The sequence below is a fragment of the Amphiura filiformis genome, chromosome 16 (genome assembly GCF_039555335.1).
Source record: "Amphiura filiformis chromosome 16, Afil_fr2py, whole genome shotgun sequence".
In the NCBI taxonomy this organism is placed as follows: domain Eukaryota; kingdom Metazoa; phylum Echinodermata; class Ophiuroidea; order Amphilepidida; family Amphiuridae; genus Amphiura; species Amphiura filiformis.
The window spans coordinates 56174531-56197675 of record NC_092643.1 but is presented as its reverse complement, the minus strand read 5'-3'; the positions used below and the strand labels follow the sequence as shown (position 1 = coordinate 56197675).

General features: G+C 38.8%; 1 protein-coding gene across 1 annotated transcript in view; it reads right to left on the bottom strand.

The window, feature by feature from the left end:
• Nucleotides 1-23145, bottom strand: part of LOC140172751 (uncharacterized) — a 71120-nt gene that overhangs the window by 3777 nt on the left and 44198 nt on the right. The window contains exons 10-17 of the mRNA XM_072195882.1: nucleotides 18023-18218; nucleotides 17209-17405; nucleotides 16681-16798; nucleotides 13713-13818; nucleotides 6496-6616; nucleotides 5555-5657; nucleotides 4230-4368; nucleotides 3436-3560 (exon numbers count right to left, since the gene is read on the bottom strand). Of these exons, the coding sequence (XP_072051983.1) occupies nucleotides 3436-3560; nucleotides 4230-4368; nucleotides 5555-5657; nucleotides 6496-6616; nucleotides 13713-13818; nucleotides 16681-16798; nucleotides 17209-17405; nucleotides 18023-18218 (1105 nt within the window). The remainder of the gene's footprint in view (nucleotides 1-3435; nucleotides 3561-4229; nucleotides 4369-5554; nucleotides 5658-6495; nucleotides 6617-13712; nucleotides 13819-16680; nucleotides 16799-17208; nucleotides 17406-18022; nucleotides 18219-23145) is intronic.

Genomic DNA, 23145 nt, shown 5'->3' with positions numbered 1-23145 from the left:
AGAGGGGAGGGGGGAGGGGGCAAGCAAATTTTGGCAGGTCTAGAGGGGAGAGCAAGCAATATCCTGTTTCGATATAGTTGGCATTTCAACTTTGGGCCAATGTTGGTATATGCCATTTCTGTTTCGATAGTTGGCATTGAAATGGGCCAATGTTGGAATGCCATTCCTGTTTCGATAGTTGGCATTGTAACATTGGGCCGATGTTGGAATGCCATTCCTGTTTCGATAGTTGGCATTGTAACATTGGGCCGATGTTGGAATGCCATTCCTGTTTCGATAGTTGGCATTGTAACATTGGGCCGATGTTGGAATGCCATTCCTGTTTCGATAGTTGGCATTGTAACATTGGGCCGATGTTGGAATGCCATTCCTGTTTCGATAGTTGGCATTGTAACATTGGGCCGATGTTGGAATGCCATTCCTGTTTCGATAGTTGGCATTGTAACATTGGGCCGATGTTGGAATGCCATTCCTGTTTCGATAGTTGGCATTGTAACATTGGGCCGATGTTGGAATGCCATTCCTGTTTCGATAGTTGGCATTGTAACATTGGGCCGATGTTGGAATGCCATTCCTGTTTCGATAGTTGGCATTGTAACATTGGGCCGATGTTGGAATGCCATTCCTGTTTCGATAGTTGGCATTGTAACATTGGGCCGATGTTGGAATGCCATTCCTGTTTCGATAGTTGGCATTGTAACATTGGGCCGATGTTGGAATGCCATTCCTGTTTCGATAGTTGGCATTGTAACATTGGGCGATGTTGGAATGCCATTCCTGTTTCGATAGTTGGCATTGTAACATTGGGCGATGTTGGAATGCCATTCCTGTTTCGATAGTTGGCATTGTAACATTGGGCGATGTTGGAATGCCATTCCTGTTTCGATAGTTGGCATTGTAACATTGGGCCGCTGTTGGAATGCCATTCCTGTTTCGATTGTTGGCATTGTAACATTGGGCGATGTTGGAATGCCATTCCTGTTTCGATAGTTGGCATTGTAACATTGGGCCGATGTTGGAATGCCATTCCTGTTTCAATAGTTGGCATTGTAACATTGGGCCAATGTTGGAATGCCATTCCTGTTTCGATAGTTGGCATTGTAACATTGGGCCGATGTTGGAATGCCATTCCTGTTTCGATAGTTGGCATTGTAACATTGGGCCGATGTTGGAATGCCATTCCTGTTTCGATAGTTGGCATTGTAACATTGGGCCAATGTTGGAATGCCATTCCTGTTTCGATAGTTGGCATTGTAACATTGGGCCAATGTTGGAATGCCATTCCTGTTTCGATAGTTGGCATTGTAACATTGGGCCGATGTTGGAATGCCATTCCTGTTTCGATAGTTGGCATTGTAACATTGGGCGATGTTGGAATGCCATTCCTGTTTCGATAGTTGGCATTGTAACATTGGGCCCATGTTGGAATGCCATTCCTGTTTCGATAGTTGGCATTGTAACATTGGGCCGATGTTGGAATGCCATTCCTGTTTCGATAGTTGGCATTGTAACATTGGGCCGATGTTGGAATGCCATTCCTGTTTCGATAGTTGGCATTGTAACATTGGGCCGATGTTGGAATGCCATTCCTGTTTCGATAGTTGGCATTGTAACATTGGGCCGATGTTGGAATGCCATTCCTGTTTCGATAGTTGGCATTGTAACATTGGGCCGATGTTGGAATGCCATTCCTGTTTCGATAGTTGGCATTGTAACATTGGGCCGATGTTGGAATGCCATTCCTGTTTCGATAGTTGGCATTGTAACATTGGGCCGATGTTGGAATGCCATTCCTGTTTCGATAGTTGGCATTGTAACATTGGGCCGATGTTGGAATGCCATTCCTGTTTCGATAGTTGGCATTGTAACATTGGGCCGATGTTGGAATGCCATTCCTGTTTCGATAGTTGGCATTGTAACATTGGGCCGATGTTGGAATGCCATTCCTGTTTCGATAGTTGGCATTGAAACACTGGGCCAATGTTGGAATGCCATTCCTGTTTCGATATTTGGCATGAAACATTGGGCCGATGTTGGAATGACATTCCTGTTTCGATAGTTGGCACTGAAACACTGGGCCAATGTTGGAATGCCATTCCTGTTTCGATAGTTGGCATTGCTACATTGGGCCGATGTTGGAATGTCATTCATCTTGTTTCGAAAGTTGACATTGCAACATTGGGCGATGTTGGAATTCCATTCATGTTTCGATAGTAGGCATTGCATCATTGGCCCAATGTTGGAATGCCATTCCTTTTTCGATAGTTGGCATTGCAACATTGGGCCAATGTTGGTATGTCATTCATGAATCAACAGTTGGCACTGCAAAAAAAATCAAAAAATCAAAATTCAACATTTTTATAGTGAATGTTATCAATATTTACAGTAAATTTGATCAATATTCATAAAATGATGCACTTTGGCCAGTTTAGTCATCAAAATATTGCTTATATAAACTTAAAACACTTCATCAAATGTGTACACCCCAATAGCTCAAATGGTAAAGCATCAGACTCCCATGCAGAAGGTCCCTGGTTCAAAATCAGGTAGGTAAAATAGATAAGTGACTTGTATAAAATTAAGCTGGGCAATTTTAGTTCATTGTAAAATAGATAGCCAGATAATGTAACACTTAAGGCCAGTATACACTGTTAGCAACTATTTTTGATTTTGTCTCGCATATTTTGGCCAGCACGTGCTGCACGCATGCAGTGCACGCTAATGGATTTGCATGCTGCATGCAAACTGCGCACGCTCATGACCTGCACGCATTTTTGCTGCATGCATGCAGCAAGCATCTGCACGCTCCCTTCATGCGTGCCTCGTTCCACGCATCCGCACGCTACCCACTGCATGCGGTGCGGCACGCGTGCTGCATGCGTTCAAAAACTGCGTGCCATTTTCGTAAGGGAGACAAAATTGGCCTCTTGGCCACCCCGCTTGCTACTGCCCTGGCTTTGTAGTCCCTTTTGATAAACAAATCACCCCAGCTATGTCCTTCCATAAAACAACACACATCCGCAGTGACCGCTCTGCCCATTAGGGCATCAGTTTTTGCAGGGGCGTAGGAAGCGGGTGGACAGGGTGGACCAAGTCCATTGACCCAAGCAAAGGCAAAAATGAAATAGGGCTGATAAAGGAGATGTTAAAAGGGCCCCACACTGCTCCATGGACCCCCAAGGCTCTTGCTACGTCGCTGGGTTTTCAGATGGGAGCGGTTCTCGTTCTGAACTTGTAATTATTGCAAATTATGATCCCGGGGTTAAAATTAGAGGGACAAGAATTTTTGGTCAGCCAAAAGGGCGGGCAAGCCATTTTTGGCTATCGGAGAGGGGGGAAGCGATTTTTGGTACATGGGGCACCTTTTAAAGTTTACCCCCACTCATAATAATTGCACAGTCCCTAAATATGCAAGCAAAGCAAATGTCTTCTTACTTTTTCCAACAGTACAATAGTACAGAAAATGTAGCTACAGCAGCATCATGGAAGAGGCCTCGTTCTATCAAGCCATTCTGTGCTGTGTCCAGTATGTCATCAGCCAATTCTTGGGGAATGTTAATCTGGGAAAAATTTTAAGTGAAGAACATTCATGAACATTATTATAATCTCATGCCACAAACCATGTCACAATTCGCCTAAGTTACATATTTCCCAGTTTTCACATACAAAATGGAAGTCCTTTTAGAAATTTCCAAAAGAGCTTCAGGATTTAAACAAATCATCTAAAGATATTTTACAACTCAATTCAAATTACAGGGGTACACTATCACACCAGTGGCAGATAACTATGCTGTAATTTTGCAGGTGGGTAAGATAAACTGTTAACAGATAACAGTTGGTGATTGAACATTGGCGTAGCCAGGACTTTTTCAGAGAAGGGGGATGGGGAAAGCTTTCAATGGGAGACACTTTGACAAAAAGTACAAAAAAAAGCCTAAAAATCTTAAATATCAAGACGATCAACATCCCAAGCGAGAACAAGACTTCTCACAGTGAGGGAAGCTGCCTCTTGCCCACCTGACTATGCCACTGGTATTGCAGCCTTGAACTATTCTGTGGTCAGTTCTATGGTCAAGTAGCAGTGAAATAACAGAAATTGATCGCCAGATAAATGCAATGAATCAAATCTCAACATACACCAACCTATTTCCTTGACATCAACACACTTGATGTCCCCTGCACCTTGCCTTGGACTCCCATATTAATAAATGATAACAATTTCAGCCTACCTGTAATTTTGGTGGTACTTGTGAGTCTATATAACAATCAATGATAGCCCTTGCCTTCAGCTGTACATATTCTTCATCTTCCAGTGTGTAGGTCCCTGCTGCTGCTGCAGCTGCTGCACTGTCTGCTAGATCCTTAAACCTTCAAACAATGCAACATAGCAATCAGTGATGGTGCCAGGATATTTTTCGGGGAGGGGGGCATGGGGGAAAGTGAATTTCAGGCGGGGGCAAAATCAACAAATTTTGTAAAAAATTGCTGCAAAAGTGGAACTTTTTGTAATTTTGGGTTTTTACTGGGGGCATTTTGCCTGATAGCAATTCACCTTTTGGTAAACCCTGTAAGCCTTTGCGTTCAGACCGCTGATGTCGTCACGCTGATGCATACATCGTTACTGCACACTTCACAGCATTGAAATGCGCAGTAATGTTGTTCGTTAAACAAACATCTGAACATCTGTGTGGCATCAGGTGGTGACATCAGGGATCTAAACATAAAGGCTTTATATGTGATTTACCGAACAGATGAATTCAGCAAGAGGCTGTGTGATAAAGATTTAGGGTATTAGACAAGGTCCTGGTTGCTGTTTGGTTTGGACTGCACACTCATCACATCACAAAGTACTATTAGTATTCTTGGCCTTTGATAAAGATCCTGATATGATCGAAAGCTCAGGCCACCACGCCATTAACCAAATTTGAAAATATTATACAATTAAAAAGGTAACATGTTTGTTTCCTCAGTGGCATAGCAGCCAGGACTTTTTCGAAAGGGGGTGAGGAGCAAAACAACATTTAAGTGGGGCAAAATTTGACAAAAACTGTCAAAATAGCTCAAAAGTACAAAAAAAGGCATACAAATCTTAAATATCAAGACAGGGGCAAGACGTCTCACAGTGGAGGAAGCTGTCCCCCTTTGCCCCCTAGCTATGCCACTGTTTTTCCTTTAGACATGTAGCTATTCCAAACACTAAAATGCAAAGTGAAGTTTTCAACTTCAGTCATTGCCTAAAAAAGTAACTGTCAAAGGAAATACAAATCTTATTTTTTATGGAAATGCTACAAAGTACAATATTGCTTTAGCATTCAAAAACAATTCAGGGGGGGGGCATTGGGGGGAAAGTGAATTTCAGGGGGGGGGGGGGAATCAACAAATTTTGAGCAAAATTGTTTGCAAAAAGTGGAAATTTACGTAATTTTGGGGGTTTAGCCAAGAAAATTATTTTGGGGAAAATGCCCCCCCACCCCGTAGTGCCGCCACTGATCACATCTCTACTGTACGGATAAGGAAAATACCAGCTGGTGTTTTGGGGATGGGAATGTCTTACCTCTCAACTTCAGCCCAGAATCCCAGATCATTACCAAGTCTATCTACAATGATAACCTTATTGGTGATCATTCTCCTGCTTTGTGTACCTGTTTGCTTTTGCTCTAAAAAAGAATGAACATTTACAAAACTTCAGTTCAGTTGAGTTCAATCAATAAGGCGTTCGATTATGGTGTGAGAGGTTGTGGGTTTGAACCCTTGTGGTGGTTTAGTATGCACTCATGGAAAATTGAATTAGGTTGATATTCCCTTGGACAAGGAACTTATTGTTAATTGTCTCATTGTAACCTGTACGAAACTTGTGGAGCTGATCCTGGCTGTGAAGGTGGAATGTTTAAGGTGTGCACTTCTAAGCAGCAAAGCCCCCGAATTGTTGTTTAATGGTTTATGATGTGGGGCTGTAGTGTAGTGGTCAGCAACTTTTCAGCAATTTTTAGGCCAAATCTCCCATACAGGGAGTGTAAGTTTCAAATTCATCCATTCAGGTAACCCCATTTGAAATTCACACTCTCTGTGTGGAAGATCAATCATCAAGGTCTTGTCTTGTCTAACAGTCTACCAAATGGGGTGTATGGATTTCAACTGGAATAGCTCCCGTGGCTGAGGGTTAAGGGACAGGTCTCGTAAACCAGAGGTCCTGGGTTTGATTCCCAGGAGGAATCACTTTTTCTACTTGTGACTTGTAACGCCAAACCCAATACTCATATGGGAAAATCTTCCACAGGGGTATATGAATTTCAAATGGAATTAGCACATTAACTAACTCCTTATCCTCCTTTTGTGGAAGATTCAGGTTGAATATTTCTCGGAGGGCGTATGGAAATCAAATGGAGCTGCCTAATGTGCTAATTCCATTTGAAATTCATGCTCCCCTGTGGTCCCTATTTCCAAAATCTTCCACAGGGGTAGTGTGGAATTTAAATAGAATAGCCCTATACTCACTTTCTATTTCTCTTTTCACTTCTAGCCCCAAGTATTCTTTGAAAAATCCCAGCGTGATATGATTCATAAGACCTCGACGAAAGCTGATGACATTGTGAATAAACATGGCCCAAAGAGCTTTCTGTGTTGGAAAATGACAAATTATCAAAATACGATTAGACAATTGAACAGTAGCTATCTATTGCATAGTGGATATTTATTAATTCACCGATTTTACAGCTCAGAACCAGGGGCATAGCCAGGATTTATTTGGGGCCAGGTTTTGAAAAGGTGGGCCTTTTTTACCTAAATTAAACCTTTCCCCAAATTTTGGGCTCTTTTGACCAAGAAAGCATACAGAACTTTATTTTTTTCACTGGTTACGATCGCAAATGGGCTGATATCATTCTGTAAATTTGCTGTCTACTGCTGATAGCATTTTGTAACTTTGCTGTCTACTGCTGATAGCATTCTGTAAATTTGTTATTTACTGCTGATATAACATTTTGTAAATTTGATAACTATTGCTGATATCATTCTGTAAATTTGCTGTCTACTGCTGATAGCATTCTGTAAATTTGCTATCTGCTGCTGATATCATTCTGTAAATTTGCTGCCTACTGCTGATAGCATTCTGTAAATTTGCTGTCTACTGCATATAGCATTCTGTAAATTTGCTGTATACTGCTGATAGCATTCTGTAAATTTGTTATTTACTGCTGATATAACAATTTGTAAATTTTTGTCTACTGCTGATAGCATTCTGTAAATTTGCTGTCTACTGCTGATAGCATTTAAATTTTGCTATCTACTGCTGATAGCATTCAGTAAATTTGCTGTCTACTGCTGATAGCATTCTGTAAATTTGCTGTCTACTGCTGATAGCATTCTGTAAATTTGCTGTCTACTGCTGATAGCATTCTGTAAATTTGCTTTCTACTGCTGATAGCATTCTGTAAATTTGCTTTCTACTGCTGATATAACATTTTGTAAATTTGATAACTATTGCTGATATCATTCTGTAAATTTGCTGTCTACTGCTGATAGCATTCTGTAAATTTGCTGCCTACTGCTGATAGCATTCTGTAAATTTGCTGTATACTGCATATAGCATTCTGTAAATTTGCTGTATAGGCCTACTGCTGATAGCATTCTGTAAATTTGTTATTTACTGCTGATATAACATTTTGTAAATTTCTGTCTACTGCTGATAGCATTCTGTAAATTTGCTGTCTACTGCTGATAGCATTCTGTAAATTTTGCTATCTACCACTGATAGCATTCTGTAAATTTGCTGTCTACTGCTGATAGCATTCTGTAAATTTGCTGTCTACTGCTGATAGCATTCTGTAAATTTGCTGTCTACTGCTGATAGCATTCTGTAAATTTGCTGTCTACTGCTGATAGCATTCTGTAAATTTGCTGTCTACTGCTGATAGCATTCTGTAAATTTGCTTTCTACTGCTGATAGCATTCTGTAAATTTGCTTTCTACTGCTGATATAACATTTTGTAAATTTGATAACTATTGCTGATATCATTCTGTAAATTTGCTGTCTACTGCTGATAGCATTCTGTAAATTTGCTATCTGCTGCTGATAGCATTCTGTAAATTTGCTGCCTACTGCTGATAGCATTCTGTAAATTTGCTGTCTACTGCTGATAGCATTCTGTAAATTTGCTATCTACTGCTGATAGCATTCTGTAAATTTTGCTATCTACTGCTGATAGCATTCTGTAAATTTGTTATTTACTGCTGATATAACATTTTGTAAATTTCTGTCTATTGCTGATAGCATTCTGTAAATTTGCTGTCTACTGCTGATAGCATTCTGTAAATTTTGCTATCTACTGCTGATAGCATTCTGTAAATTTGCTGTCTACTGCTGATAGCATCTTACTATAAATAGGGGAATGTTGTATCTATCTATCTATCTATGTATGTATAGTGTATAAAGGCTCCGTTAGTTTCGATCCAAATGTCGCTAAATTCATACGGGAGATCGAGGAACTTACCGAGACGGTTATGCGAAAATTTGGTTGAAAATGATCAAGAATTGGCTGCAAAAACAGTGAAAATATGGGTAAAACGGGTTTTGTTATGAAAATCGGTTACCAGCCTACGCGTCACTGCAGCTGGTCGGCAGCGGCGTCGGCGCCAAGCGTGCGCGTAATGCACATTGCATTGCAAATGCACGCAGAACGCGGCGCAGAGCCACACGACTTGCGAGCCAGAGACCAGTGGACACATGATAATACGGAAAGAAGGAAAAATAAAGGATAAAAAGGTACATGGACGGGTCACGGGATACCGGTGAACACGTCCGCAGAACGCTTATGAGAGGACATAATAAATACGGGAAAAGATGTGTGTTGTATAAACAACATGAAGCGGTACTATAAAGAAAAATTAAATTAAAATGGGGACAAAAAGGTACGAGTAATTAGGCCAACATGTTAAAGTAACTAAATGAAACGGGAATGAAACAAAGACGGAAAGAAACTAATCAGGAATTGTAAGAAAAAAGAAGCTAAAATAATGAGAACAGAATTAAGTAAAAAACATGGAAACGGGAAATCACAAGCAGCAAAGAAAAAAAAGATGCTAATAGGGAAATGTAAGAAAGACCAGATTTAGAAAATAATGATTCAATTATTCTACCTGTTCAGTATTTCTTCCTGTTATAGTGAACGCTCCTATTTACTCATCTAGCGGGGACTCCGCTGCTGAGCGCGGGTATCACGCTAGTTCTGTAAATTTGCTGTCTACTACTGATAGCATTCTGTAAATTTGCTGTCTACTGCTGATAGCATTCTGTAAATTTGCTATCTGCTGCTGATAGCATTCTGTAAATTTGCTGCCTACTGCTGATAGCATTCTGTAAATTTGCTGTCTACTGCATATAGCATTCTGTAAATTTGCTATCTACTGCTGATAGCATTCTGTAAATTTGCTTTCTACTGCTGATAGCATTCTGTAAATTTGCTTTCTACTGCTGATATAACATTTTGTAAATTTGATAACTATTGCTGATATCATTCTGTAAATTTGCTGTCTACTGCTGATAGCATTCTGTAAATTTGCTGCCTACTGCTGATAGCATTCTGTAAATTTGCTGTATACTGCATATAGCATTCTGTAAATTTGCTGTATAGGCCTACTGCTGATAGCATTCTGTAAATTTGCTTATTTACTGCTGATATAACATTTTGTAAATTTCTGTCTACTGCTGATAGCATTCTGTAAATTTGCTGTCTACTGCTGATAGCATTCTGTAAATTTTGCTATCTACCACTGATAGCATTCTGTAAATTTGCTGTCTACTGCTGATAGCATTCTGTAAATTTGCTGTCTACTGCTGATAGCATTCTGTAAATTTGCTGTCTACTGCTGATAGCATTCTGTAAATTTGCTGTCTACTGCTGATAGCATTCTGTAAATTTGCTGTCTACTGCTGATAGCATTCTGTAAATTTGCTTTCTACTGCTGATAGCATTCTGTAAATTTGCTTTCTACTGCTGATATAACATTTTGTAAATTTGATAACTATTGCTGATATCATTCTGTAAATTTGCTGTCTACTTCTGATAGCATTCTGTAAATTTGCTATCTGCTGCTGATAGCATTCTGTAAATTTGCTGCCTACTGCTGATAGCATTCTGTAAATTTGCTGTCTACTGCTGATAGCATTCTGTAAATTTGCTATCTACTGCTGATAGCATTCTGTAAATTTTGCTATCTACTGCTGATAGCATTCTGTAAATTTGTTATTTACTGCTGATATAACATTTTGTAAATTTCTGTCTATTGCTGATAGCATTCTGTAAATTTGCTGTCTACTGCTGATAGCATTCTGTAAATTTTGCTATCTACTGCTGATAGCATTCTGTAAATTTGCTGTCTACTGCTGATAGCATCTTACTATAAATAGGGGAATGTTGTATCTATCTATCTATCTATGTATGTATAGTGTATAAAGGCTCCGTTAGTTTCGATCCAAATGTCGCTAAATTCATACGGGAGATCGAGGAACTTACCGAGACGGTTATGCTAAAATTTGGTTGAAAATGATCAAGAATTGGCTGCAAAAACAGTGAAAATATGGGTAAAACGGGTTTTTGTTATGAAAATCGGTTACCAGCCTACGCGTCACTGCAGCTGGTCGGCAGCAGCGTCGGCGCCCAGCGGCGTAACGCGCATTGCGCAAATGCACGCAGAACGGGCGCAGAGCCACACGACTTGCGAGCCAGAGACCAGTGGACACATGATAATACGGAAAGAAGGAAAAATAAAGGATAAAAAGGTACATGGACGGGTCACGGGATACCGGGTGAACACGTCCGCAGACACGCTATGAGAGGACATAATAAATACGGGAAAAGATGTGTGTTGTATAAACAACATGAAGCGGTACTATAAAGAAAGATTAAATTAAAATGGGGACAAAAGGTACGAGTAATTAGGCCAACATGTTAAAGTAACTAAATGAAACGGGAATGAAACAAAGACGGAAAGAAACTAATCAGGAATTGTAAGAAAAAAGAAGCTAAAATAATGAGAACAGAATTAAGTAAAAAAACATGGAAGCGGGAAATCACAAGCAGCAAAAAAAAAAAAAAAGATGCTAAAAGGGAAATGTAAGAAAGAACAGATTTAGAAAATAATGATTCAATTATTCTACCTGTTCAGTATTTCTTCCTGTTATAGTGAACGCTCCTATTTACTCATCTAGCGGGGACCTGCGCGAAGCGCGGGTATCACGCTAGTTCTGTAAATTTGCTGTCTACTACTGATAGCATTCTGTAAATTTGCTGTCTACTGCTGATAGCATTCTGTAAATTTGCTATCTGCTGCTGATAGCATTCTGTAAATTTGCTGCCTACTGCTGATAGCATTCTGTAAATTTGCTGTCTACTGCATATAGCATTCTGTAAATTTGCTATCTACTGCTGATAGCATTCTGTAAATTTTGCTATCTACTGCTGATAGCATTCTGTAAATTTGTTATTTACTGCTGATATAACATTTTGTAAATTTCTGTCTACTGCTGATAGCATTCTGTAAATTTGCTGTCATATTGCAAATACCTTCTCATTTGCCTCTTAGACTTTTCCAGCGCCTACTTAGCACAGTACCAGACACTCCAAAATGCGTTCATACTGTGCCAAAACTGTCGTATCTTTCTTAAATCTTGAGGTAACAATCTGGTTTGCTCGATAAATGATAATTTGTTATGTTTACATTCAGTACTTTTAGCTAGATAAAAATACTCCAAAGTTCAGGAGTAGCAAATTTGGATTTAAACACCACATGTGTGAAATACTTTCTATGGAGGAAGGAGTCAAAAGTCATAATTTTACTCATTTTTCACTCTTTACAAGGTCAGAACTTGGCAAAGAAATAGGGTATTGACCTGGTTCGGTTTGTATTTACAGATATAAGATGTTAGCTTTGGGAATAACACAGAACTTTGATTATCAATCATCATTTAGGAGTAGCAAACGTTAAATTTCTGAATTAGATCGACTTTGGTATTCCAGTGTGCGTTGCATGTGTGCTTGGTCACTTTCCACTCACTGTGCGTGTAATTTGACTCTTGCATGCATAGACTGTGGTAAGTTCTACTGACGCACCAATGAGAAAAAAAAGTCATTATATTTGCAATATGTACTGCTGATAGCATTCTGTAAATTTTGCTATCTACTGCTGATAGCATTCTATTAATTTGCTGTCTACTGCTGATAGCATTCTGTAAATATTCTGTCTACTGCTGATAGCATTCTGTAAATTTGCTTTCTACTGCTGATAGCATTCTGTAAAGTTGATATCTACTGCTGATAGCATTCTGTAAATTTGCTATCTGCTGCTGATAGCATTCTGTAAATTTGCTGTCTACTGCTGATAGCATTCTGTAAATTTGCTGTCTACTACTGATAGCATTCTGTAAATTTGCTGTATACTGCTGATAGCGTTCTGTAAATTTGCTATCTACTGCTGATAGCATTCTGTAAATTTGCTGTTTACTGCTTATAGCATTCTGTAAATTTGCTGTCTACTGCTGATGGCATTCTGTAAATTTGCTATCTGCTGCTTATAGCATTCTGTAAATTTGCTGTCTACTGCTGATAGCATTCTGTAAATTTGCTGTCTACTGGTGATAGCATTCTGTAAAGTTGATATCTACTGCTGATAGCATTCTGTAAATTTGCTATCTGCTGCTTATAGCATTCTGTAAGTTTGCTGCCTACTGCTGATAGCATTCTGTAAATTTGCTGTCTACTGCTGATAGCATTCTGTAAAGTTGATATCTACTGCTGATGGCATTCTGTAAATTTTCTATCTGCTGCTTATAGCATTCTGTAAATTTGCTGTCTACTGCTGATAGCATTATGTAAAGTTGATATCTACTGCTGATGGCATTCTGTAAATTTGCCATCTACTGCTGATAGCATTATGTAAACATGCCATCTACTGCTGATAGCATTTTTGTTAATTTGCTGTCTACTGCTTATAACATTCTGCACCTTTTACAGAATGTTATCAGCAGAAGATAGCAAACTTACATAATGCTATCAGCAGTAGATAGCAAATTTACAGAATGCTATCAGCAGTAGACAGCAAATTTACAGAATGCTATCAGCAGTAGACAGCAAATTTACAGAATGCTATCAGCAGTAGACAGCAAAGTTTACAGAATGCTATCAGCAGTAGGCAGCAAATTTACAGAATGCTATCAGCAGTAGACAGCAAATTTACAGAATGCTATCAGCAGTAGGCAGCAAATTTACAGAATGCTATCAGCAGTAGACAGCAAATTTACATAATGCCATCAGCAGTAGACAGCAAATTTACAGAATGCTATCAGCAGTAGGCAGCAAATTTACAGAATGCTATCAGCAGTAGACAGCAAATTTACAGAATGCCATCAGCAGTAGACAGCAAATTTACAGAATGCTATCAGCAGTAGGCAGCAAATTTACAGAATGCTATCAGCAGTAGACAGCAAATTTACAGAATGCTATCAGCAGTAGAAAGCAAATTTACAGAATGCTATCAGCAGTAGACAGCAAAGTTTACAGAATGCTATCAGCAGTTGGCAGCAAATTTACAGAATGCTATCATTGGTAGTTAGCAACATATCAAATTTTACTGAATGATATCAAGAGTAAATTTACAGAATAATTTTGGCAATAGACGAATTATTTGCTGAATGCTGTTAATAAATGAGATATTCTTACATTTTTCTCTTCTGGTAATATTTTTGGTCTACTTGATGATTCTGTAGCCTTTATCACTGATGGTGTAGGCGAATCTTCAGGGAATGTACTTTGGTATATGGCAAACCTGTAAGTAACACAATGATAGAAAATTCCAAGGATTTTAGTAAGAGGGTTGCTTCTTCACCTCTCGCTTTCCCCTCTCGCTCTTCTCTTTCTCACTCTCCCTCCCCTTCTCTCACACTCTTTCTCTCTCCTTGATAAATGGGCTATTTTGATTGATTGATTGATTGATTGATATTATTTTATTGCAAATTCGTGGCCCGTGGGCCAAATTACATACAATAAATTACAAAAAAAAAAATACACATATAAAACAATCAGAATTAAATATTTAAGCAAAAAAAATGCCACACCACATCAGCGTACTCAAGAACTGGCCTGACATATCCACTATATACGACACCAAGCTCTTGAGTGGAGAAACCAAAGCGTTTCAAGGTTCCTAGCTTGAACAACCGAGAACTACCCTTCTTTAACATCGCGTCCATCTGGACATTCCATTTAAGGTTGTTCTGTAGCCACAAACCAAGAACTTTGGCTTCGGTGACGTATGATAGTGGTTCTGTACCAATTCTTAAGTCGCGATGCGGTGGCAATGGATTAGAAAAAGCAATTTGCATGGCTTGACACTTGCTGGGATTCAATTTCAGGTGGCTGTCACTAGCCCACTCTGAGAACTGATCAAGATCACCCTGAAGTGAACTAGCACAACCACCGGAAAAATTCTCAGCAAATGTCAAGTCATCAACATATTTCCAACAGCGACTACCAGCTTCTTGGGCAGCTTCATTTATAAGAATTTGAAACCCAATTGGGCCAAATTTTGTACCCTGGGGTACACCACCATGAAGAGTTGAATAATCTGAAAGTACACTGTTGTATCTGACACACTGTTGACGGTTGCGGAGGAAATCGCAAATCCAAGGAACAATGGACCCACGGACTCCCATATCGACGATCTTACCAATAAGAAGCGTGTGGTCGACAAGGTCGAACGCTTTCGAGAAATCCGTAAGTACCACTATCCCTATATTGCGACTCCTCTCCGCTCCCTGGAAAAGATAATGAACAAGAGAAACTAAATAATGAGAAGTTGACACTCCTTTTACATTACCATATTGGCGGATGTCAATAGCATTTTGAATATCATTTAGAACCCAATCAGTAATGAAACCTTCAGCTGTTTTGGCAAAAATTGATGTGAGCGAAACAGGTCTCAACTTGTCAATACTTGGTGGGTACTGTTTAGGAATAGGGATGACAATTGCCTTCTTCCACTGCTCGGGAACATAACCCTCACGATATGAAGTATTCAAAATATCGGTAAGAGGCACACTTAACTCGTATGCAAACTCTTTGGCCAGTTTGGGCGGAACTTGATCAGGGCCACAAGATTTGGCAGATTTAAGTTTGCTTAACTCAGCATAAACTTCCCATGGGTATAACTGAGGAACTGGCTCTTCAGCAGGAAGATAAGATGGTAACCTGCTACAGTCAAGAGGATCTAAACAATCAGACACATGAGCGAACTTGGAATTAATAGCATTGGCAATGCCTTTCAAATCTTTGTCCTCAATACCCTGGATGTTTATCTTGAGATCAGGTTTACTAGAGTTTGTAACAGTTCTAATTTGTTGATGCCATTTCCTAGGTTCTGTTGTTTGTAAGTTCCTAATTCTGGTGGCATGGTAGTGAAGTTTAGCTTTTTCAATTTCACGTTTCACTAAATTTCTAAGTTTGCGCCACTGTTGCTGGTCTTTATTTGCAAATGCAACTTGACGCTCCTGAATAAGCTTTTTAATATGTGTTGTAAGCCACGGTTTATCATTATTGTGCATTTTTGTTTTCTTAACAGGAAAACAGGAATCAATGGCGATATCTAGCATTGAATAGAACACATCTGCTTTATTTTGTGTGTCACAACACTCAAGAACCTCATGCCAATCTTGATCCTGAACCCACTGACCAAAAGCACTTATGCCAGATTTCTTCAAAGGGCGTGACTTGTTGATCTTAAAAGTGTTTTTTGTTTTGGCCTGAAACTTGGATTTCCACAAAACACAAACATGATCACTAAACCCTAAGGGTGACATTGGAACGGGTTTATTATACCGAGATTTAAGTGCATGGTTAGTGAGAATTAAATCAAGTGTGGCATCACCACGAGTAGGAAAATCAATTTGTATTCCAGATGAAAGGAAGACTTGACCTTAATCATCGACACAGGGAGTGTGAATTTTATGCTACTTGTTCCCTGAGCCTTCTCTTTGAATTTAAAAGTGTACAAGTACAAACAAAGTCGTAACCCTGAAGTTATGGAAACGTTTGGGCTCATAACTGCTATGGCAAATACTTGTGACATCAATTTGCACAAATACTCAGTTTTGTTGAAAATAACAACAACAAAAATGTTTTTAACTTTTTGGACAACATAACAAAATAAATCTTCAGTCTTTTTTTAAAATTAATTTTGAACTAGATATAACAACTTAAGAAATGTCTTTTTATATTTTTGACCAACTCACCAAAAATGGTTGAAACCTGGGTGAAAATCATGCCATTTTTTGTTTTGTTTTTTTGTTTGTATGTTAGTTTACAAAATGGAGCATTCTTCAACCATCTGTGGGGAATATTTCTCAAAGTTTGTCAAAATTCAAAAAATGTTTCCTACAAATTTATATCTAGTTTTTGAAAATTAGTAAAAAAAAATAGTTTGGCTGAAGATTTGTTTTTGCTATGTTGTCGAAAAATATTTGGGTAACATTTCATTTGGGATTTTCTCCAAAATACCCTTTTTGCCCAAATTTGACTTTACAGATGGATTCATCTAGTGTTTTCCATTTCGTATACTTTTATTTGGATCAACAATTTACCAATCAGACATATGAGGCCCAAGAGTTAATTCTAAGATTATGACAAAACTCACCATCTTTCCTCCATGCTTCTTGCTACACATGCCTGCGCTGATAGGATCATCTGCGGTGTGACTTTCTCCATGTTTGGTATATCCAGGACAATATCCGCATCACATTGTAATGCACCACCTTTTAAAGCAATAATGTACAATTTCCATAAAAAAAATTTACATTGAAATTCTTTTTTCATCAGCTTTACACCCACCACCTTTTTTTTTTAAGTTTAGGGCCTACACCAAATCTGCAATTATTTTGCCAATTTTGAACAAATTTAACACTTTTGAGGGAATTTTAGCTTCAAAATTGCAAATTTTCAGTTATTTTTCACTGTCAGTCAAATTTTAGCGAGCCCACACTGAATGACCCCCATGTTTTTGAGCCCACACTGAATGCCCCCCCCCTTTTTTTTTCGAAAAGTATCTTACACCAATTGGACCCTAGTGGTGTATTGCGGTAGGCACAGGTACATCACTTTCAAATTCAGGTGTGCTCCCACCGGGCTCCCCACCCCCTCCCCTGGGAATCTGTTCCAATCTTACCAAAATCTGTAGCCTTGCAGAAGTATTTCCTGATGATCATGAGGGTCTTTGATTGGCGTGACTTTGCGTCGCGACATGTCGTTCTCATATTTTCTACAGCTTGCCAGAACAGTAGCGGTGTCTCGGATTTCTCTCGAATCATGAAGCGCTTGAAAAATTCCATATGACTGGTATCACGTAAAACTTCTTGGAATGTTCTGAGGAAAAAAGGAAAAATAAACTGGTACTGTCAAATATTATTGTGTGGGGGAAACAATACAGATTATGAATGCAATAAGTATTAAAATGATTAGGGCCTACCATACCCCGGCACCATCCCCACCCTAAAACGTACCCTAACCCTAAACCCTATAACCTGACCATAAACACCCAATCCTAAACATTAACTAAAAAATATTATCAAGTTCTGCCAAATGAAACGTAGCTCACTACTAATCATTCATTCTGAACTGGAGATAAAAGAAAAAGTTCACTATTTTACTAATTTCTTGAAAAAAGAGCCAAAAACATGCATTTTTGGCATTTTGTCTGACAATCGAGTCACAAAAATCACAGACTTGGAACAAGTCTAACTAAGCATTCAAAATCTATGCCGAAATTTTGCTCTAATTTTCACTCTCGTGTGTTACTTCTATAAGAATGAAACATGCCTTTCAAAACATGAATAACACTTAAAATGAATAAGACTTATTACAAGTCTTTGGACTTGATTGTCAGAGCATGTGAACCAGTGAACCTTATAGGAGTAGTGAACCTTTGGGCAAGACCCTGCACACTGATAATTCAGGCAACTTGTCACAAAAAAGGAACTTACTTTGGTCTGGGTGGTCTGTGTATCGTCTTTCCATCTTTACGGATGGCTTTGCAAACAGCCTTAGCTACAGCTTCAAATGATGCTGGTGTTTCCTTCTCTTTAGCAGGTATAATCACCTCTCGTTCATGCTTGATTCTTTTGATCTCTAATGAAGGCGTCCAGGATCGGATCTTCTCAACCTGGGGTTTGTCCTTGCCTGCATGTATACATTGAGTTCAGAAAGAATCGAATAATAGGCAGGCATTTATACTCAACAGCTCTAAACACCTTGAATTACCTAAATGTCACTCACCAATTTCTGAGCAGCCGTGCTACATTACAATACATAGAATAATAAGGAATGTGACAACATAATAACGTCATCTTTTCAAAAAACTTTCGTTTATCCTCCGATAAGAATTTCCCATAGAACAATAAAATACTGTCGTGATCACCTGCCCCTTTGACACTACGCCACTGGTTGACTGTATGTAGGCTCATTAAAGAGACCTATCCCTTTGAAATCTAGTCGAAAGTGTCCTCCATAAGCCCCGCCGGATTGGCCTATTCCACTTGAAGTCCATACACCCCATATGGAAGACATCACAAGGAGTGTGAATTTCAAATGGGATTACAAGAATGGGTGACTTCAGTTGAAATTTACACCCCTTCTGTGAGAGATTAAGTATAATATCGTCCATTAGTACTGCTCGCTGGGGTGTATGGATTTCAACTGGAATAGCCTATTGGCTGTGTACACCCACCACTTCTATTAGAGGGATGTCATTTTCTTCGGAAGGGGGGAGGTTTTGAATATGTCGGTGACCGGAGTCAATTTTTTTATGACTTCCCCTATCTCGAGTTGAAAAATTTGTATGACCCCCCCCCCTTTCCGCCTACACACGACTCAAGAAAAATTATTCTTTGCTAGAACTAAGGCGCACATAAATTTAGCATTCGATTGCGCGCACAGCACACGGAAATTTTGAGTCACCAGCCCTTAATAATTCGATAACTCCCCCTATTTTTGGTCTAAAAATTCTATGACCCATTGATCCCCCCTCCCAGTATTTTCATGACCCCCCCCCCCTTCCGAAGAAAATGACAGTCCCTTAATCAGCTGCGGTAACTAACAAATCTTCCAAAAAAAAGTCTTAGGCCCACTTTAATTAAGTGTTCTTTTCTGTGTCGCGTGGAATACTGCACACCGACATCGCCTGGCTAATAATTATTTGGTGCAGCAGAGACATTAAAATGAATACACGGGATCGATACACGTGAATTGCTATGCACGATTTTGATATCAGACGAAAATCTTCGGATACTGGGTTAGAAAATGATGAATATCTCCCGTAAATGATTTTTTACTAAGAAACCAGATGTGGTCTCATACACTTGAAAATACGTGTTGAACAGATATGATAGTCGTTAGCGTGCGCTTTGAAAATTGGCCGTGCGCTTTGAACTCAAAATTTGACCAAAACTCTAATTTTATATTGCGTTGGTCCTGTATGGACTACAGCGCGCAGCAGGCTATAGCGGCACTCACTCCAGTGGAGACAGTATAAGGGGGCGCAACACTAAATAAGCGTCCCATAGGATAACGTGTGATTTTAGCCTACTTCGAGCGCCATTCCTGGCGTCCCTGCAATACTTGACAAAATAAATTTGGTAACAAATTAAAGCTCTGTTTCTGTAGATTCCAAAACTCTTGTCGGCATATATCGATGACCGTTGACTTTTTTTCGCTATTTCGCGGTGCAAAAATATGGCCTAAAAATATACTAAATTCACCACTCACATTTCAAAATCGGAAGTTGTCTTCATCCGCCACAGAGAATTGCTTTTGAGATAAAATGTCCGTTTTTTTCTGCATGTTATCATTGAAGACACTTGTCGAATTCATATGAGCTGATATTGAGTGATTTAAAGTGAACATGTCGGTAGATATGGTCGCTACAATCTCATACTCACTATGGACTATATTAGCCGAATTTCGTTCTTACATAAAATGCGTAGTGATTTAGTGTTGCGCCCCCTTATAAGGATTTAAAAGTTCTCAAAATCCACATTTGTCACTTATGAATTAAATTAGAGAAAATTTGTAGCTCAACACCGAAAATTTCATGTCTCTGCGACATTTCGTTCAAGAGAAATGTTGTTTTAAAGATCAGTGCCGAAACGCGGAAAATCGCATATTTCGACTTTTCCTCCAATATGCGAGAGTTTGCACAAAACTCACTAAAACTAGTGACAGACAACAATTTAAGCACGTCTTTGAACCAAGTTTAATTTCTTTTCTAGATTATCTGTCTTGCCATTTTGTTTTGGAAAGCACTTGTTAATGAGTGTGAAGTACAAACACCCCCCCCCCTTTTTCAGTAGTAACAATTATGGTCTTTTTTGCATAGGCCTACTGAATATGCAGCAAAACGGCTTCATGCAGATTAACAATGCCTATTAACTTTAAAACCCATTTTGAGCCTTTTGAAGATTTTGGATACAATTTCTAGACTTTGCAGGCGCCTGCTCGGCTAATAAAGCATTTTTCCCAATAATAATTCATCAGGGTGACTTTTCGTAATCCTTGTTTATCATCATGATTGAAATAGAACACATTTCATGACGCGCATTTCTTATTTTACGCGAAGAAAGTAAAAAAAACGCGTTCATAGCGCCGGCCGTTACAAGGATTTAAAAGTTCTCAAAATCCACATTTGTCACTTATGAATTAAATTAGAGAAAATTTGTAGCTCAACACCGAAAATTTCATGTCTCTGCGACATTTCGTTCAAGAGAAATGTTGTTTTAAAGATCAGTGCCGAAACGCGGAAAATCGCGTATTTCGACTTTTCCTCCAATATGCGAGAGTTTGCACAAAGCTCACTAAAACTAGTGACAGACAACAATTTAAGCACGTCTTTGAACCAAGTTTAATTTCTTTTCTAGATTATCTGACTTGCCATTTTGTTTTGGAAAGCACTTGTTAATGAGTGTGAAGTACAAACACCCCCCCCCCTTTTCAGTAGTAACAATTATGGTCTTTTTGCATAGGCCTACTGAATATGCAGCAAAACGGCTTCATGCAGATTAACAATGCCTATTAACTTTAAAACCCATTTTTGAGCCTTTTTTGAAGATTTTTGGATACAATTTCTAGACTTTGCAGGCGCCTGCTCGGCCAATAAAGCATTTTTCCCAATAATAATTCATCAGGGTGACTTTTCGTAATCCTTGTTTATCATCATGATTGAAATAGAACACATTTCATGACGCGCATTTCTTATTTTACGCGAAGAATGTAAAAAGAACGCGTTCATAGCGCCGGCCGTTACAAGGATTTAAAAGTTCTCAAAATCCACATTTGTCACTTATGAATTAAATTAGAGAAAATTTGTAGCTCAACACCGAAAATTTCATGTCTCTGCGACATTTCGTTCAAGAGAAATGTTGTTTTAAAGATCAGTGCCGAAACGCGGAAAATCGCATATTTCGACTTTTCCTCCAATATGCGAGAGTTTGCACAAAACTCACTAAAACTAGTGACAGACAACAATTTAAGCACGTCTTTGAACCAAGTTTAATTTCTTTTCTAGATTATCTGTCTTGCCATTTTGTTTTGGAAAGCACTTATTAATGAGTGTGAAGTACAACACCCCCCCCCCTGTGTCAGTAGTAACAATTATGGTCTTTTTGCATAGGCCTACTGAATATGCAGCAAAACGGCTTCATGCAGATTAACAATGCCTATTAACTTTAAAACCCATTTTTGAGCCTTTTTGAAGATTTTTGGATACAATTTCTAGACTTTGCAGGCGCCTGCTCGGCCAATAAAGCATTTTTCCCAATAATAATTCATCAGGGTGACTTTTCGTAATCCTTGTTTATCATCATGATTGAAATAGAACACATTTCATGACGCGCATTTCTTATTTTACGCGAAGAATGTAAAAAGAACGCGTTCATAGCGACGGCCGTTACAAGGAAGGAGCAACACTAAATAAGCGTCCCATAGGATAACGTGTGATTTTAGCCTACTTCGAGCGCCATTCCTGGCGTCCCTGCAATACTTGACAAAATAAATTTGGTATCAAATTAAAGCTCTGTTTCTGTAGATTCCAAAACATTTGTCGGCATATATCGATGACCGTTGACTTTTTTCGCTATTTCGCGGTGCAAAAAATATGGCCTAAAAATATACTAAATTCACCACTCACATTTCAAAATCGGAAGTTGTCTTCATCCGCCACAGAGAATTGCTTTTGAGATAAAATGTCCGTTTTTTTTTTTTTTTATCATTGAAGACACTTGTCGAATTCATATGAGCTGATATTGAGTGATTTAAAGTGAACATGTCGGTAGATATGGTCGCTACAATCTCATACTCACTATGGACTATATTAGCCGAATTTCGTTCTTACATAAAATGCGTAGTGATTTAGTGTTGCGCCCCTTATAAGGATTTAAAAGTTCTCAAAATCCACATTTGTCACTTATGAATTAAATTAGAGAAAATTTGTAGCTCAACACCGAAAATTTCATGTCTCTGCGACATTTCGTTCAAGAGAAATGTTGTTTTAAAGATCAGTGCCGAAACGCGGAAAATCGCATATTTCGACTTTTCCTCCAATATGCGAGAGTTTGCACAAAACTCACTAAAACTAGTGACAGACAACAATTTAAGCACGTCTTTGAACCAAGTTTAATTTCTTTTCTAGATTATCTGTCTTGCCATTTTGTTTTGGAAAGCACTTGTTAATGAGTGTGAAGTACAAACACCCCCCCGTTTCAGTAGTAACAATTATGGTCATTTTGCATAGGCCTACTGAATATGCAGCAAAACGGCTTCATGCAGATTAACAATGCCTATTAACTTTAAAACCCATTTTGAGCCTTTTGAAGATTTTTGGATACAATTTCTAGACTTTGCAGGCGCCTGCTCGGCCAATAAAGCATTTTTCCCAATAATAATTCATCAGGGTGACTTTTCGTAATCCTTGTTTATCATCATGATTGAAATAGAACACATTTCATGACGCGCATTTCTTATTTTACGCGAAGAATGTAAAAAGAACGCGTTCATAGCGCCGGCCGTTACAAGGATTTAAAAGTTCTCAAAATCCACATTTGTCACTTATGAATTA